The sequence below is a fragment of the Microtus pennsylvanicus genome, chromosome 5 (genome assembly GCF_037038515.1).
Source record: "Microtus pennsylvanicus isolate mMicPen1 chromosome 5, mMicPen1.hap1, whole genome shotgun sequence".
In the NCBI taxonomy this organism is placed as follows: Eukaryota; Metazoa; Chordata; class Mammalia; order Rodentia; family Cricetidae; genus Microtus; species Microtus pennsylvanicus.
In genome coordinates, this window is record NC_134583.1 from 67594479 (window position 1) to 67611846 (window position 17368).

At 52.6% G+C, this 17368-nt stretch overlaps 1 protein-coding gene across 1 annotated transcript; it reads right to left on the minus strand.

The window, feature by feature from the left end:
- Positions 1 to 34: 34 nt before the first annotated feature.
- Atp2a1 (ATPase sarcoplasmic/endoplasmic reticulum Ca2+ transporting 1) lies at positions 35 to 17124 on the minus strand. The gene is made up of 23 exons (XM_075972171.1): positions 16809 to 17124; positions 16491 to 16508; positions 16066 to 16148; positions 14722 to 14826; positions 13497 to 13635; positions 11828 to 11908; positions 11052 to 11137; positions 10595 to 10892; positions 10291 to 10457; positions 6792 to 6880; positions 6444 to 6546; positions 6104 to 6235; positions 4067 to 4192; positions 3748 to 3966; positions 2498 to 2833; positions 2156 to 2376; positions 1856 to 2058; positions 1579 to 1664; positions 1365 to 1498; positions 1105 to 1222; positions 838 to 955; positions 526 to 566; positions 35 to 123 (listed from the first exon to the last, which is right to left on the minus strand). The coding sequence occupies exons 1-22, from the start codon at positions 16924 to 16926 to the stop codon at positions 562 to 564; spliced, it is 2985 nt and encodes a 994-aa protein (XP_075828286.1). The 5' UTR covers positions 16927 to 17124; the 3' UTR covers positions 35 to 123; positions 526 to 561.
- Between the last annotated feature and the right edge of the window lie 244 nt (positions 17125 to 17368).

Here is a 17368-nt window from a genome sequence, read left to right on the forward strand (position 1 = left end):
GTTTATAAACAGAATTGGGGGAGAAAAGGGTCTGTGTCTCAGCTCTGGCTGAAGATGCATTGCTATGAGGGTGGGGGCGGCAGGGCGAAAGGGCTGTTTACTTCCTTCTTTCATCTTCTGGATCTGGAAGAAGAAAGGAAGGGGATGGAGCAGGCGTGCACAGGAGGGGGAGCTGCGTCTCCTTGTGCCTTGTACATCTCCATCACACTCACCTGGAGGAGCCTGCGGCCCCCTTCCCTACTCACCTGTGTGTGCCAGACCCTAGCCCGCCCCCAGCCACCACCACCCCAGCAGCAGAGACAGCCAGCGCAACGCAGCGCAGCCCAGCAGACTGGAAGGCCAGGATGCAGCCTCACAGCTGCCAGTGCCCACAGGAAGGGCATGGCCCTCCTGTGGAAGCGGGCAGTGGCAACAGCAGCAGTGGCTCCAGGGAGAGCTGTGAGCGCAAGTGACCGCAGGGGTGCGCGTGGGCTGGTGGGCGAGCGGCAGGGTACAGCAGCTGGGGCAAGGTGTGTAGGGAAATACCTGTGACACGTTCAAAGACATGGAGGAGGGGGACGGTTATCCTATGGCCAGAGAGGACAGAGAGAGGCCGTTATCAAGGGGGAAGGAGGCCCACGGGGCCAGAGGGCTGAGCAGGCTGGGGGAAAACCCCCGCCAGTCATGGAATGGGACAGAGCTTGGGCTGCCCTCCCTGGGGACATTGGTCCTGCCAGGGCCTAAGAGAACTTACCCACCTGCAAAGGAAGAAGGTGTGAGGTGTGGCGCGTATTCGCAGCGCAAGAGGGCAGGGGCTCTGCTCAGGACTGGGTACCAGGGAAAAGGGGTGTCTCTTACCCTCCAGATAGTTCCGAGCAATGAACTTGAGAAGCTCGTCTAGCCCGATGACTGGAAGTGAGATCTTGAGGACCATGAGCCACTGGGTAAAGTCCAGGGCCCGGAGCTTGAAGATCATCTGGGGTGGAGACAACAGTCATCAGGAAAGACAAAGGGTTTTCTCAGAAAGAAAAGAAAAACCAGGGTGCTGTGAACTGCCCTCCTCTATGGTCACAAGTTCTGCTTGGGCTCCCTAGAGTCAGGGAGGGGTGGTAACAGAAGGCTCACCGGCAGGGGGTCAACATAGAGGATGAGGAAGTGGAGGGACATGGACAGGCAGATGGAACCCAGCAGCCAGATGTTCACCCAGGGCGGCATCCGCAGCAGGGACTGGTTCTCAGACAGGCTGTGGCAAAGGCCAGGCACATGGAGGGACAGGGATACACAGAAAGATGTGGTGAGGCAGAGTGGCGGGAGAAGAGAGGTGGAGGGCAAGAGAACAGCCTCGGGAAGGCGTAGCAGGGTCCACCCAAGTGGACAGGACCTACCTGTTGAGAGCATTGCACATTTCAATAGTCACCAACACCGACAGGGCCATGGTCATGGGCTCAGGGGCCTCGAAGACTTCACAGTCCAGGCCATCGAATTCAGGGTTGTGCTCAGTGCACTGCATGAAGTGAGTCTGTAAAGGAAGAGACAGAAGTCTGAGATCCACAACAGCCTTCAGGATGCCTCCCAGTCCCCACCGCTCCATCTTCCTACCAGCTGGTGGTAGGTGACGTGAGGCCCATCGTCTGCATACAAGAACCACCAGGCAGCTGCTCCCACAGTGGCTGCACCCACATAGCCTGTGTTGGGGAGAAGAGGGGGGCTGAGGTCAGGGCTGAGAAGGTGGGAGGTATCAGGCGGGCCTTACACAGCTGGAGACAGCTGGCTAAGGAAGGGGCCCCTTTGAGCAGCTTGACTTGGGAGAAGCTGGGATCAGGGACAAGGTCAGTCCCAAGGGCTCAGAAGGGTTGTTGAGTCCCTTCCTGCTCACCCCCAATTGCCATGTAGCGGAAGAAGAGCCAGCCGCTGATGAGAGGCTCCTTGGGACTTCTGGGGGGACGGTCCATGATGTCCAGGTCAGGTGGGTTGAAGCCCAGAGCAGTAGCAGGGAGCCCATCGGTCACCAGGTTCACCCATAGCAGCTGCACAGGGATCAGGGCCTCAGGCAGCCCCAGGGCGGCTGTCAGGAAGATGCTGCCAGAGGAAGGAGGTCATACATTGGTCCCGCTCCAAGTCCCATGATCGCCCCTTTCAGCCCTGTTTTTTCTGGATGCCCGCCCCTGCTACTTACCAGACCACCTCGCCCACGTTGGAGGAAATGAGGTAGCGGATGAACTGCTTCATGTTGTTGTAGATGGCGCGGCCCTCCTCCACAGCAGCCACGATGGTGGAGAAGTTATCATCAGCCAGCACCATCTCGGAGGCTGTCTTAGCCACAGCAGTTCCAGAGCCCATGGCAATGCCAATCTCAGCCTTTTTCAGGGCAGGGGCATCATTGACACCATCCCCTGTCTGGAGGCGAAAGGAGAAAGAGAGAAACTCAAAATTCCAGACACCTTATGTTCCCCTCCCCAAGACTCCATGCATGGGGACACTCAGAGCTTTGGCCCAGACGGCCTCTGGAACTTCTTACCATGGCTGTGATCTCATCATAGGACTGCAGGTACTCCACAATCTTGGACTTGTGTGACGGCTCCACACGGGCGAAGCAGCAGGCGCGTCTGCAGGCTTCCCGCTGCTCAGCCAGGGGCAGATCGTCAAACTCACGGCCAGTGTAGGCACGGTCTGTCACCTCCTCGTTCTCCGAAAAGATGCCAATTCGTCGGCAGATGGCAATGGCTGTCCCCTTGTTGTCCCCGGTGATCATGATCACTCGGATCCCAGCATCACGGCACAGCTGGATAGAGCCTGTGACTTCCTTGCGGGGTGGATCCAGCATGCCCACAACACCAACAAATGTCAGGTCCATCTGGAAAAGGCGGTAACAGGACAAAGAGGTATTCAGGACAAACAGGAGGAAGTTCAGAGGGAGAGAGGCAGCAACGCTGAGAAAACCAGAGCATGCTGCCTTGAGGCCTGGTGTTAAGACATCAGCAGGGCCTTGGAAGCACAGGCAGGAGACATTTCTCCTTCCTTAACTCCTGCCTATCCTGGCAATGCCAAGGCCTGCTGCAAAAAGGAGAGCTGAAGCTGGCCATGGTTGGTAACCTGTGATTCCAGCGCCCAGGAGGTAAAGAGAAGATCATGAGTGAGTTCAGGGCCAGGCTACATAAGAAGACACTGTCTCAACAAGAAGAAAAGAGGAGGACAAGAAAAGAAAAAGAAAAACTACATGGTAGCATCTCCTTTTAGCAAACCTGTCGCTGGCCCATCACTCTGAGCACATCCCCAGTAGCTGGCAGGCCAAAGTCTCCACCCCACCCCCATAAATGCAGACAGTTAGCTTTTGGGGTTGTTGAGGGTCCACAGCAAGAGGGAAGCCTATATCGGGAAGTGCATCCATTGCCTGAAACACTGAACAGGTGACAAAATGTCCCCTCTGGTAAGTACCAGCTCCGCTCCACAGAGCACAGTTAACACAGGCTGTGGCTGCCCTGGGTGCCCGTCCCAGCCCCTCACAAAGACAGTACTGGGCTAAGTGGTTCTCTTCTCTTGACTTCTGTTTTCGCGGTTGCTTGTGTGGTGGAGGCTGGCCTGCCTCCATCTCCTGAGGACTGGGTTAGATCCGATTCATAAAACTGTCACACCTTAGTGTCCTGTGAGCTGGGGATTCATAGTACACAACTATCTACTCGATGCAGGATGCTGGCAGGGAAGACGGAGCCATCGGGAAACCTGCCTTGACACAATTCCCCAAAACAAAAAGAGACCTTTGCCACTCACCTCGTACTCCATGAACTTGGCTGAGTCATCTAGAACCATCTCCTCTCGTTTAGGGGGGGTGTCCCGGGTGGCTAGAGCCAGGCAGCGTAGGGTGTCCCGACCGGTCCCCCACTCCTTGATCACTGACATGATCTTTTCCTTCACCGGGCCTGTCAGTGGCACACGGGTTGTGCCAACACGCACATAGTTACAGCGGTCGATGACCCCCTCCGGGGCACCCTAGAAAACCAGAACAACATGAGAGACCCTTGCTGCCTTCTCAAATACAGAGGGCAGGCACAGGAAAAAGCCCCAACGTTAGAGAGACAAGGCTTCTGACCTTGACAAACATCTTGTTTCCTACAGCAGCCCGAGAAGACTTAGCTGGGGAACAGTAAACAGACATAGACTTCCTGTCGCGGGAGAATTCCAGGGTGAATTCCTTCTTCATCAGTTGGCGGATCACCTGGGAGGTAAAGACCAGACCCCTTTAAAACAGTCTGAAAGGATCTGAATGTCAGAGTAGAGACTGTGTCAGGCCTGAGACTACAGCAAAGCCTGGTACGTACGTGACAAACAGAAACTCCAGAGCTGGTGTGCTCCATTGCCACCGTGGGCCATTAGATTTTCAGTTTTGTAGTACTGAGGATACAACTCATGGCTCTCACATGCTAGGCAAGTGCTCAACCACCAAGCCACACAAAGTTCGGGCGTCCAGTTTAAAGCACAACAGAAACAGAGTGGCCTTGCATGCTGCTACCCAATAGAACCCTCGGGGACCGAAGAAATGTAGTCTGCACCACCCGATGTGGTGCCCGTGGAAAGCAACCAGTATGACCAAGGCTCTTTTTGAAACAGGGTCTCTCGCTATAGTTCAGGTTGGTGTTGAGCTTACAGTAATTCTCCTGCCTCTGCTTCCCAAGTACCTCTAATTTGAATATAAATAACACATAGCCTAGTGCCCAGCATGCAGTGAAAAATAAATGAGAGCCACAGCCAAGATGAGCTATGCCTGTAATCCCAGCACTTGCAGACTAACGCTGGAGCACTGCCGTGAGCTCAAGACCAGTCTGGGCTGTGCACAAGGCTTTATCCCGAAAAAAAGAAAAAAGAGGAGGAGAAGGAGAAGAAGAGCCTTTATTTACCAACTACACTGTGGATGGGACCAAGGCTTTACTTAGTGGTAAAGCACAAACCTAGCATGTGAGGGGCTGGGGCTCAGTCCCAGCACTATATACAAATAAACCTAAGAGCTAGGGGGGGTGGCAGTGAAAGAGCATTTGCCCAGCAGGCGTGAAGCCTCAAACTCAATCCTTAACACTGAAAAAAAAATTCGTTTTACCTTTTTGTTATTATTAAATAAAGCAGATGCTCAGTGGGTAAAAGCACTTGCCACGCAAACCTGATGACCATACAAGCCTGAGTTTGATTCTGAAACCCATGATGAAAAACAAGAACCAACTCCCCAAAGTTCTCTGATACCCACATACAGTACACTCAGCGCCCCGTTACATATCACACGCCCTCACCACACACAAAGACATAATAAACAAAGCAGCAGTGTGTAGTTTGCACATACAAAATTTAAAGAAGCAATAAAAAAAAATTTTTAAACCAGGCGGTGGTGCCACCCACCTTTAATCCCAGCACTCGGGATTAAAGTCAGAGGCAGGCGGATCTCTGTGAGTTTGAGGCCAGCCTGGTCTATAAGAGCTAGTTCCAAGACAGGCTCCAAAGCTACAGAGAAACCCTGTCTTGAGAAACAAAAAAAGAAAAAAGAAAAAGAAAAAAGAAAGAAATATTTGTGTAGCACATGTAAGTTTCTGGGTTGCACTTCCTATAGGAAGAGATGAAGGAAAGCCAGCCATGATGACACTGCTAATGTCAGCAGTGGGGAAACTGAGGCAGCAGGATGTCGAGAAAGAGCGATATAAGTAACTAATACTCAGAAACCAGCAAGTGTTCACAGCTAGAGCCCACTGAGTGGCAGCGCTGGCTTTGTCCCCCAGAGAAGACCTCATCTCGTGGGATCAATGGCTGCACAGTCCAGACCCCTGAACAAGACCTGAGATCTGATGGAAACCAAAGCACTATAGCTAAACTCAGGGCCAACCCTGCAGGCGACACCATGGTTTCTGTCCAGCTCTGCCCAACCTTGGGTCACAAAAGAAAGTGACCTCCCACGACATTATGGCCGGACAACAGAAACCATATCACTATGGAGAGAAGGAGTTTTACCAGCATTCAGCCTGGCTTGGAAAAGCTGTGGGTGAAGCCACCGCCAACCTAGTTGGGGTTCCTGCACAAACACAAGGCTCTGTCTGTCTGGGTCTGGCTGGATTTGGGTTCCAGGCCTGCGGAGGGCACCCCAACTCACCGAGTTGCAGGCATTAGCCCGCTCCACTTTCGAGAGGCTTCTCACTTCAGTGTTGAACACATTCATCTTCTCCACCAAGGTAGTGAGGGCTGTCTCCGTGGCCTCGCCTACCTTCTCGTAAACACCTTTGGTCTAAAATAAACAGGAGGATGAGGAAGTGTGTCCTGGATCTCCCGTCCTCACCCAACACCCCCATCTTCATCTGGATGGAACAAGAAGCCAACTGCTTCCTTCCCTCGAATGTATGTTCGCTTCCTAAGACCCCTTCCTCCTGGAATGCCCAGGAAGCACAGACAGAGCCACAGGAATAGAAGGGGTGACTTTGTGGGTGAAAGGTTACCTCATTAAAGTCCAAGGAGGAGTCATTGCAGAGGGCACAGATGGTGGCCAGCTCCACCAGCCCATCATACTGCCCTGCTCGGATTGGCTTATCATTCTTCAAACTGGCAGCAAGGTAGGAAGGAAGGCAGGAGAGAAACGGTGGAGAACAGAATGTGAGATGCAGACAGCACAGAGAAACAGACAGGTATCGGAAAGGAGAGGAGATGGCGATGAACTTGGAAGATTGGATGGGAGAGAACAGGTTGGGAAAGAAGGGAGTGAAAAGGAAGGGGGGACTTGCAGGAGATCCCAAGTAAGGGAGGTAGGGGTACGCAAACGGCACGGGGGAGTCTCCTGGAAGACTTACACCTCTCCTTCAGGAGCATACGTGGAGCCAGTGATGGAGAACTCATTCAGCGAGCAGACATCCCCATCCACCCGGTCAATGATGAACATCTGTGGGGGAGAAGGACCACACAATGATATTCCACATCCACATCCCTGAGAGCAGGCTAAGCGAATGCCCCAGTACTACCCCCTCCCCCAGTTCTCTTCTTGATCTGTGCTGGTCCCTGTCACTCCAGGGTTTTACAGTGATTCCATGTTCCTTATCAGTGGCCTTACAAAACACTTATTGAGAGCTATGCTAGGCTTTCTCCAGATCAGTTCACAGATGTGTACAGCAGGGTGTGGTGGGGACTGGGGCCAATGAACCCGCGAGCAGCGGCTCCATCTTCAGCTCCAGCAATGGTGCCGCAGCTTCCTGACTCCTTTTCCTATGACATTGTCATTTTTATAGGGAGACAGGAGCCACGTCCTGCAAGACTGTGTTCTGGCTGTGAAGCCTGTGTGTTAGAGAGAAGCGAAGGACATGATGCTCAGGACAGCGACTCACTCTGCCTACACAGTCCGCTTCATCTCGATCCCACCTCAAATTCTTTGTTCTTCTGAGCGTCAGTTTTCAATTTTTATTCATTTACTTATTTTTGTTCAAATTTTTTGGGGGGTGGGGTTTTTTGTTGTTGGTGGTGGTGGTGGTTTTTTTTTTTTTTTTTGGTTTGGTTTGGTTTTTGGTTTTTCAACACAGGGTATCCAGTGTAGCCCTTGCTGTCCTGGCTCTGTTCCAGGCCAGCCTCGAACTTAGAACTCAGAGATCCACCTGCTTCTGTCTCCCACATGCTGGGATTAGAGGCATGTGCCACCACTGCTCAGCATTCACTTACTTTTGCAAACAAGATCTCACTATGGGGCCCAGGCTCTCCTGGAACTCACAAGGCTGGTTTTAAACTCCTGGCAATCCTCCTGTTTCAGGCATGATTACTTACACCAGGCTTTGATCCATTCAATCATTCATTCCTCCGGTGCTGGGGCTAAGACAGGGCCTCGTGCATGCTAGGCTAGCGCTCTGCCACTGAGCTGTGTCTTCAGCCCGACAGAAAAGTCATTCTATATTAAAGTCACAATATTCCACAGAACTCTGCTTAGGACAGGTAGGGCCATCAGTGGCTAAAACCTAAACGAGCCCGGGAAGCTAAGCACGGTAGCATAGGTCTGCAATCACAGCTCTTGAAAGTTGGAGGCAAGAGAATCAGGAGTTCAATGCCAGCCTCAGCCTGGACTACATGAGAGAGAGGTGGACATTCTTAGAGGACAAATAAATAAATAAAAAATTAAAAAATTCAAATAGGCCTCTTTTTTTTCCTGACATGTAGCATTTCCTTCTAGTTATGAACACAGTGGACAGATCACATCAGAATTAGGACCACCTGTGGCTTTGGGTTAAATGGGGTGGTACAGGCCTGTAGGCCCAGCTATTGGGGGCCAAAAGTGGGAGGATCACTTGAGACCAGCAGGTCAAGACAACCTTGGAAGACAAACCAACCCCAAGTGATTCTGATAGAATGCTGGCATCTACAAAACTTAATTCAGCCATTTCTCCTTAAAAACAACATGAAAAAATCTTAAAAAAAAACAAAAAACAAAACTCTAAACCCAGGCTGTGGCTTTATAGGACAGGACCACAGACACCTGTCTGTCACCCTGGCTTTCCTGAGTCCTCATACTGGGTAGCACTTAGATACTAGACCCACTGCAGGGGCTTGTTCTGAATAAAGAAGCAGATAGTGCTAAATTAAAAATATTTTGATAGCTGTATTTCAATCTTATCTGTTTTTCCAGTTTTAAGAAAGAATACAGGCTGGGTATGATGACACATGCCTTTAGTCCCAGCACTCAGGAGGCAGAGGCAGGAAAGCTCTGTGAGTCTGAGGCCAGCCTGGACCACAGAGCAAGTTCCAGGCCAGCCAAGGCCACATAAAGAGACCATGCCTTGAAAAAGGGAAGGGCTGGCTGGCTGTTTAGGGGCCAGTTAAGTGGCTCAGCAGGTAGAGGCACTTGCCACCAAGCCAGATGACCTGAGTTCAATCCCCGAAACGTGCATGGTGAGAGGAGAGAATGAATACACACTCACTCTCTCTGAAATAAATAATAAATACTTTTAAACTTCCTAAAGAGATGCTGTTCAGGACCAGTACAGCCAGGCTGGCTGGCCCCGTCATGAAGTGGCCACTCGCGGAGTATGAGCTACACAACAGAAGCTACAGAGCCGTGGGTTCTTGAGTTTGGAACTCAATTCTGCTACTAATTTTTTTTTTTTTTTGTCAAAATCTCACAGTTCCTTGAACTCCTCAGTGGAAGTAATCTTTGTATCCCAACTTCCCAAGTAGTTGAGACTCCAGACTCCATGAGGCAGGGCCTCGTTGGCCTTAAGTACACAGCCAAGACAGGCCTCGCATTCATAATGTCCCCACCTTCACCTCTGGAGTACAAGGATAGTAGACAGACACCACTGTGTTTGGCTCCACTGTTTATAAACTTGGTATCTTTTGGTAAACCCCTTTCTGGAAAGGTGAGGTTAAAGAGAAATGTCCCTGAATTGGCTAGTGTAGAGGATCAGAGAGAAACACAGCCCAGGGGTGAGGCCTGGGATGTTCCTGTTGTCATCATTGTTGTTGTTGACCTGACACAATTAGAGTTACCTGGGAAGAGAGACTGCCTCCTTCAGATTAGCCTAGGGACATTTTCTCAACTAATGATTGAAGTGCAAAGGCCTAAGCCACCATAGGCAGGTGATCCTGGGGTGTATAAGAAAGCAGGCTATGCCAGGCGGTGGTGGTGTCACCTTTAATCCCAGCACTCAGAAGACAGAGGCAGGTGGATCTCTGTGAGTTCAAGGCCAGCCTGGTCTATGGAGCAAGTTCCGGGACAGGCTCCAAAGCTACACAGAGAAACCTTATCTCAAAAAAAATTAAAGAAAAAAAAGGGAAAAGAGAGAGAAACAGAAACAGAGAGAGAGAGAGAGAGAGAGAGAGAGAGAGAGAGAGAAAGACTAAGCAAAGCAGAGGGAGCAAGCCAGTAAGCAGCCTTCCTCTGCTTCTCCGTGGTCTTTGCTTCAGGCTCCTTAGCTTGAGTTTCTGCCTTGGCTTCCCTCAGTGATGGACTGAAGCTACAGAGGAAACGAAGCGTCTCCTCCCAGAGTTGCTTTTGGTCATGCTGTTTATCAGGGCAACAGAAAGCAGGCTGGCAAGCTCCTTCCTCCATGGTTCCGGTCTCTGATCCTGCTTGAGTTCCTGTACTGGCTTCCCTCACTGATGGTCAGTGATAGGGACACACCAGCCAACTCAACCCTCTCCTCCCCAAGGTGGATTTAGCGAGGGTTTTATGACAGAAAGAGAAAGCAAACTAACATGGCTCTTGGCTTGATCTAAGGATGGCACTCAATCTCCCTTAGAGTAGTTCCCAGGCCACACCAGTACAGAAGCCGGTCTTCAGAGGGCTCCTGTCGCCCCGCCTGTGCATCTCCTCACCTTACAGACCGACATCTGGTTGGTGGTGAGGGTCCCTGTTTTGTCAGAACAGATCACAGAGGTACAGCCCAGGGTCTCCACAGAGGGCAAGCTCCTCACGATGGCGTTCTTCTTTGCCATCCGGCGGGTACCCAAGGCCAAGCAGGTGGTGATGACAGCAGGAAGCCCTATGGGGATAGAGCTGGTGTAAGCAAACCAGGAGGAGGGAGACCAAGTGTGGCTGCTACATCACAGCCACCAAAGCTATCCGGACCTTCTCCATGGCCCGTCATTGTTACTTTATCTTGAAACATTGTTGCCTTACCTTCTGGGATGGCTGCCACAGCCAAAGCCACAGCAATCTTGAAGTAGTAAATGGCCCCCCGGAACCAGGAGCCCCCATGGACAGGGTCGTTAAAGTGACCAATGTTGATAAGCCAGACAGCCACACAGATGAGGGAGATGACCTTGGACAGCTGCTCCCCGAACTCGTCAAGCTTCTGCTGCAGCGGGGTCTTGTCCTGCTCAGTAGCAGCCATCTGGTCTCGGATCTTGCCAATCTCGGTACTCACACCAGTGGTGGCCACAATGCCCACGGCCTTGCCGGCTGCAATGTTGGTACCCTGGGAAGGTGAGGAAGGAGCAGGGTCAGGCAAGAGATGTTCCTTATGCCACAGGCTAGGGGCCTCATCTCTTCTTCCGCTGCCATGATTCCCTCCACACCCAGCTTCTCTGGCTGATCATGTGACTGCTTACTGAGAAGTGGTCATGTGACTGCTTACTGAGAAGAGCATGTTCTTCTTGTCCTGGTTGACGGCTCGGGGGTCAGGGACAGGATCTGTGTGCTTGATGACAGATACAGACTCTCCTATGGAGGAAGGACCAGAGCGTTTTCAGATGACATCATGTCTCTGTCCCTAACATTCTGACAGTCCGCAATCAGCGCGCAAATACTCTGGCAGTCTTGCCTCTAGAGGAAGGTTACTGGGCAAGTGGGAAGTCCATTGCCTCTAGAGTTAAAAGACACCGACCAGGCCTAGTGTGTGACTTCGATCGCTTCACTTCCATCTGTTCCCCATGTCCCGCTGAAAACCAAACAAACCAGCGGCTGTGAGGCATTTATCACCTGCACAGCCCATTCCTGAGGGCCGACCAGTGTGGAATCCTCACCCAGGACAGAGGCGTAGGCCCTCCTGCTGTGGGTCCAGTTTACACTGTCTCCCTCCCAGAGTTTAAAGGGTCCAAAGCCCTCACCCTATCTTAGAATCCCTCATTTGAGGACTTCTCAGGATGCTGGAGAGGACAGGACAATTTGCTGTAGGGGGTGAGTTCCTGCGTCCACGCAGAAGGTGTAGGGCAAAGACTATACGGAAATAGTCACAGACATCCTCTCTCATGCCCCTTGTGACAGAATGAAGACTGAGCCACACAGATGATGCTACCTCAGAACTAAAGAGAGGCCCTACTGCGGATGCCCTTCTTCATCCACTGGAAACCTTCCCTCTGGCTGCCAGTCTGGCTCCTCCCTCGCTATGCCTTCCCATCTGCGCCAGCCTACCTGTCAAGATGGACTGGTCGACCCGGAGGGTGGTGGATTTGATGGAGAGGATGCGGATATCTGCAGGGACTTTGTCCCCCACTGTAGAGAGAGGAGCAAGCTCAGCGGGGAATGGAGCTTCCTTCCTTCCTTCCCAGTCTCTCCCTCCCTCACACCATCCATCCTTCAGTCCCTACAGTATTCGGCTGCTCATAGACCTTCAGCACAAGACTCCCCACTCTGTCCCCACCCCAGAGATACTATCCTGGTGTTCCCCCACTAAATGCTTCTCTTCCCACTGGCTGCAAGCCTGCGAAGGGAGGCTCCCAAGATCCCTGGAGTGTAGTGTGTGCTCATTAAATGTATTCTTGGTAACTGAGATGAAAACTGGGGACAAGCCAGCTAAAACTGAGAAAGGGAAACAAGAGAAAGGTAAAGAAGGACACGGAATGATGTAACTCAGAGAAAAAGAGGGTGACTGGGAGGATCGGAGAGCAAGGTGGATGCTGGGAAAATCCAGGCCAAGCGAGACCCAGAGTGGAGCATGGAGAATGGTCGGGAGGAAGTGTGAGGGCCCATTCCTGACCATGGGAAGTGGGAAGTCAGACTGTGAAAGCACCCTGGCAGGGGCTGAGGAAGACACTCTGCCAGACTAGAGACCCTTTAGGGGACAGACGCGCACCTCCTCGTGCCTGGCCTAAAGCCACCTTGGTCTCACGGGTGGAACTGGGGCGAAGTTCACTCGCTTTCCTTTCTCTTGGTTTCTAAGGTCCCTCCGCCAGTACCAGAGGAAGCAGGAGGAGGGAGGGGGTCAGCAACGGAGTCAGGCAGACACCCTTGTCACCGAAGCTTGAGTGGTATTTATAGACATTCATGGCACTGACCCCAAACTGTCACCATAGCAGGACTGCCCTGGGACGGGGCTATGGGGCCTCCAGCCCACCAGCTCTCCACCCTGGGCTTCTCCTGGTGGTAACATGGTATAGAGGGTGACATGGTACGACATACACATTCACCAAACTAGGTGCCTAAGGAGGTGGAAAGGCCCGCTAGGGGCAAATATAAAAAGCGCTGAAGGGGGCAGAATCCCAGTAATCTTAGCTAGCCAGCCCCACCCCTCCCTGAGTCGGCATTAAGTGTCCCTGAGGGGGCAGGGCCCTCCTTGAGCGCCCTCCTCTCAGGTCCCGTGCTCTAAGCTGGTGGAGGACTAGGAGTTACCTTACATGGTGGTGGGAGTAGTCGTCCACCCCCCTCCCACTCCACCCCCACTCCCTTCTATCCCATTCCTTCCCCCTTTGAGAAGCCTCAAGGGCACTAAGGGGTCAAGACTGAAAGCTGACCAAGCTTGTGGTGGGTGGAAGGAGAGGGGAGCCAGGCTCGGGAAGGGGTGGAGATGGGGCCATTGGCAGGGATTGGCTTCCACCTGTCGCTTGCAAGTGTTGGCCGAGGGGAGGGGGGACGGGGGTCTGTCTGCTGCCTCAGGGACAGGACTAGCTGTTCCTATTGAGACTCTAGCAGGGAGGGGTGCTGTGGCCTGAATGTCCTGGAGTGACCCCTGAGGAGTCCGGGAAGGAGAAGCAAAGACACCACCATCCTCAGAGATCCAGGATCGGGGCTGTCAGGTCCCCTGTTCTCTTCTTGGCCTCAGACCCAAGGCTGCTCCCCTTGAAGCACCCATTCCAGCCCTTACCAGCCACCTCGACGATATCCCCAGGGACGATGTCCCTAGCCTTGATCCTTTGCACTGACTTTCGGTCAGCCCGATAAACCTTCCCCATCTCAGGTTCATACTCTTTAAGTGCCTCAATGGCGTTCTCTGCATTCCGTTCCTGAGGAGGACAGCAGACGAGAGTGGAGTCAGAGAGGGAGGAAGGTCCTGGACCCGCAGGAGGCTGGTCTGGGTCATGCAGGAAGGGTGAGGGACATGCAGATGGAGGAACTGGAATTGGGATCCTAGCAGAGAGAAGGACATTGCAGAAAAGGCTGGCTCATGCAGGTCCAGCGAGCACAAGAGGTAAACGGAGGAACCCGTCAGCACAGCAGGGATGTGTCTGTTCTAGAAAACATCGCCAGTGGCTAAAAACAGGGTTTGGACCAAGAAGAAAGGAATTTGTAAAAGCAAAAACAAAACAACACCAACAACAAAACAAACAAACACAGAACACAAGGGACAAGGAAAGTAAACCGGCAATGTCAGAGGAAGAAAGAAATCAAACAAGTATTTATTGAGTGCCTACTATGTGCCATGAACCTTCATGTTCTTTTTCAATTGCATCAAGCCTGAGGAACACAGTTATTAGTCTTGTTTCCTTTTCCTTCTCTCTCTCTCTCTCTCTCTCTCTCTCTCTCTCTCTCTCTCTCTCTCTCCTCTCTCTTTTCTTTTCTTTTCAAAATGGGCTCACTATGTAGCCCTGCCTGGCCTGGGATTCTCTATGCAGACCAGGCTAGCTTCAAACTCACAGACATCCACCAGCCTCTACCCCTGCAACTGTGGGATTAAAGGCGGTGTATCACCGCATCTGACCTCACCCCCTTTTCATCCTTCCTTCTTGTAGGGGATTACAAATGTGTTCAACCTTGCATAGCTTTTTTTTTTTCTTTTAAAGACAGAATTTCACACTGTAGTCCAGGCTAGCCTAGGACTCCTGCGTCTGCCTCTGGAGTGCTGTAGGTGTGTGCCAGCACACCTAGCTTACTATTTCTAGTTTCCAGGTGAGGAAACAGACTTTGGGAATGGAGAATTTCCTCGGGGTCACGCAGTAAACATGAGTTTTTCTGGCTTATTCCCAACTGAATGAGAAGACCAGAGGAGTGGGCACAGCCAGGGGAGATGATGGAGGAGGAGGGGATGGGAAGGAGGTCTGGCCCCTTGCCCAGTGCTGAGACCCAAGCGGGGAGAAGGAGTCAGAACTAACCTGCCAAACCCCCACGATAGCATTGGCAATGAGGATCAAGAGAATGACAAAAGGTTCCACAAAGGCGGTGACAGTTTCTTCGCCTTCCTCGAACCAGGCCAGCACCTGAGAGGGTATAGGAGTGTAAGGACTCTGCAGCACTCTGAACACACATTCCCAGCCATCCTTGTGATGCTGTGCAAATAGGCAGTGCAGACACACACGCGTGTGCACACACACACACACACACACACACACACACACACACACACACTAACCGGGAAAGCTTTCAGGTATCCCTGACCAAACTGTTGGCTTGTAAGCAAACCTTCCCAGGACACCCAGGGTCAACTACCCCTTCAGCCATATCCATCCCACAGGGACCCAAGCCCAATAGGAAAATCCCTATGGTCCTCGAAGGGCCCAGCCCACCCACAGCCCTCCCTTAGCAAGGCATGGAAGCTCCAATTTCATGAGAGAACAGGAGGGGAGTAGGGTTACAGGCCTCCAGCACCCACCCCACCCCAGCTGTTGCCACTGCCAGGCAGCAGCCACAGGCAAATGTCAAGGAGCAAATCTGAGGAGAGAGAAGGGAGGCTGCCAGCTTAGACGCAAGGGTGCGTGGGGCCTCCATGGATGCTTTATGCTTTTTGCCTCCTAGGCTTTGTTTTCCAGCTAAGATGCTAAAGAAATTCTAAAATGCAAGATGGACTGCTGGACCAGTGGGTGACAGGAGCCAGCAGCAGGGGCTGTGAACACTGGAGACGTTCCCAAGGAGATGGGATATAGCAAAGGCTCTGAGGGGTTGGTGACACCAAGAGGTAAGGATGAATCAGGCTGGGTAAAGAGAAGTAGGCGCCACGTGCCAGCCCCTAATGGAAGCAGGATGTGGTAAAGTGTGGAGACAGTTGAGGGATGGGTGTGTAGAGGGTCGAAGGTTACCACTGTACCAGCAACACCTTCCCCACTTCTCCAAGCAAGCCTTTCTTTTGGCCAATCAGCATCACAAGCTGGAGAGGGCGGGGCAGGACTGGAGAAGCAGAGTGAGGACCAACCAGGACAGGCAGGGAGTACTAGTGGCCCCCACAGTGGATGCTGCATCCCACATCGAAGCTAGGAGCCCTGTGCTTAGGGGGTAACCTGAGCCCTTGAAGCCCTTGAAGCAGGGAGGGTTCGGGTTAGGGAGGGTGGCTTAGCTTCAGTGTTTTGGCTGAGAACGCTCTCAGGGCTTAAAATAAAACTTCTCTGCAGGGGAGGAAGCAAATCAGCACCCCGCCCCCAGTTCCAGCCTGGAAAATAGGGTGTTCAGGGCTTGGCCCAGGGCATCTAGGATGGTCAGAGCCCCCAAATGCCCTCGGCACTCACGAAGGAGATGCAGGCCGCCAGGAGAAGAATCCGCACCAGCAGGTCTTCAAACTGCTCCACCACTAACTCCCACAGGGACTTGCCTGGGGGAGGGCGAGAAGAGAAGTCCCAGGGCTTACAATCTAAAATTGATGAGGGTCTATGGCTCTGGATGGGCTTGGGTCCAGAGTCTAGTCTGCCCTGAACCTCTAGGCTGATCGGCAGCCTCGCTTGATGTGAGAGAAAGATGAAACAGCCAAAAAGGCTCTTCAGATCTGTGGCAATTGTTCAAGGCTGGGAAGTCTCAAGGAAAAAGCATCTGGAGATGTCTGACACTGAGCTCTAGGGAAGAGATCTGCCTTTTGGGTAATGCTGTGGGTCTCAGAAAGGAGAAGGCAGGGAGCTGGGGTTTCGTTTAGCAGGGGCTCAAGGCTCAGATAACTTACCTTCCTCAGCAGGGAGCTCTATTCAGGGGGGAAAAAGAAAAGGACAAATTTAGTAGGGGTTCAGCCTCATGTCCCCCACAGCCAGAACTTCGCGGCTAAGAGACTCAGGCTATCAAAAGGGCATCTGAAGTTCAAGGTCACCCAGTAAAACCTCCCCAAACTCCAGATGGCAAAACTGTTTTCTTTCGTATCCTGCCCCTCCTGCAAGAAGCCAACAACTGCCCCGCTCATCCATGCAGACCCCGGAGGAAGCAGTTCCCACTAGCGGGGGTAGGAGGGCAGCCATGCTCGCCTCTCCTCTGAGGGTTTAAAACTTACCATTGGGGCCGTATTTTTCCAGATGCCGCTTAACTTGGTCTGGGGTAAGGCCTGTGGTCTCGCTCACCCCAAAAAAGGACAAACATTCCTCTGTGGACTTGGAGTGTGCGGCCTCCATTGTGCTCCCTTCTTGGGGCCCAGGGGGCGATGTATTCCTTCTTAGGGGCCTCTCACTGGAGGGGGAACGTCTTCCGTGTGTCCACCTGCCTGTTGATCTGGGCTCCTTCCTTTTTCTCGCCTGCCCCCCCCAGATTCTTCCTCCTTCCACAAAGTTCTGACCCCAGTCCCACTTGCAGCAGCCGGCCACCCCCCCAGCCCCCAGCTGGTCCTTATGAGGGAGTGGGGGGGCCAGGCTCCCCCTTCCCCCAGATCAGGGATTGGCTGGCTGAGACCCCAGCAGGAGGGGTCAGAAGAGAGAGAGATTTCTGCTGACAGAGAAGAACAGTGGGCCTGCAGCCTGGGATGTCACTCATAAGGGTGGCCCCAGCCCCAGGGAAGGGGGGGCAGGGAATAAAGCCATTTTTCTGTTATCTGCTACTAACCCTGCCCCCCAGGTGCCT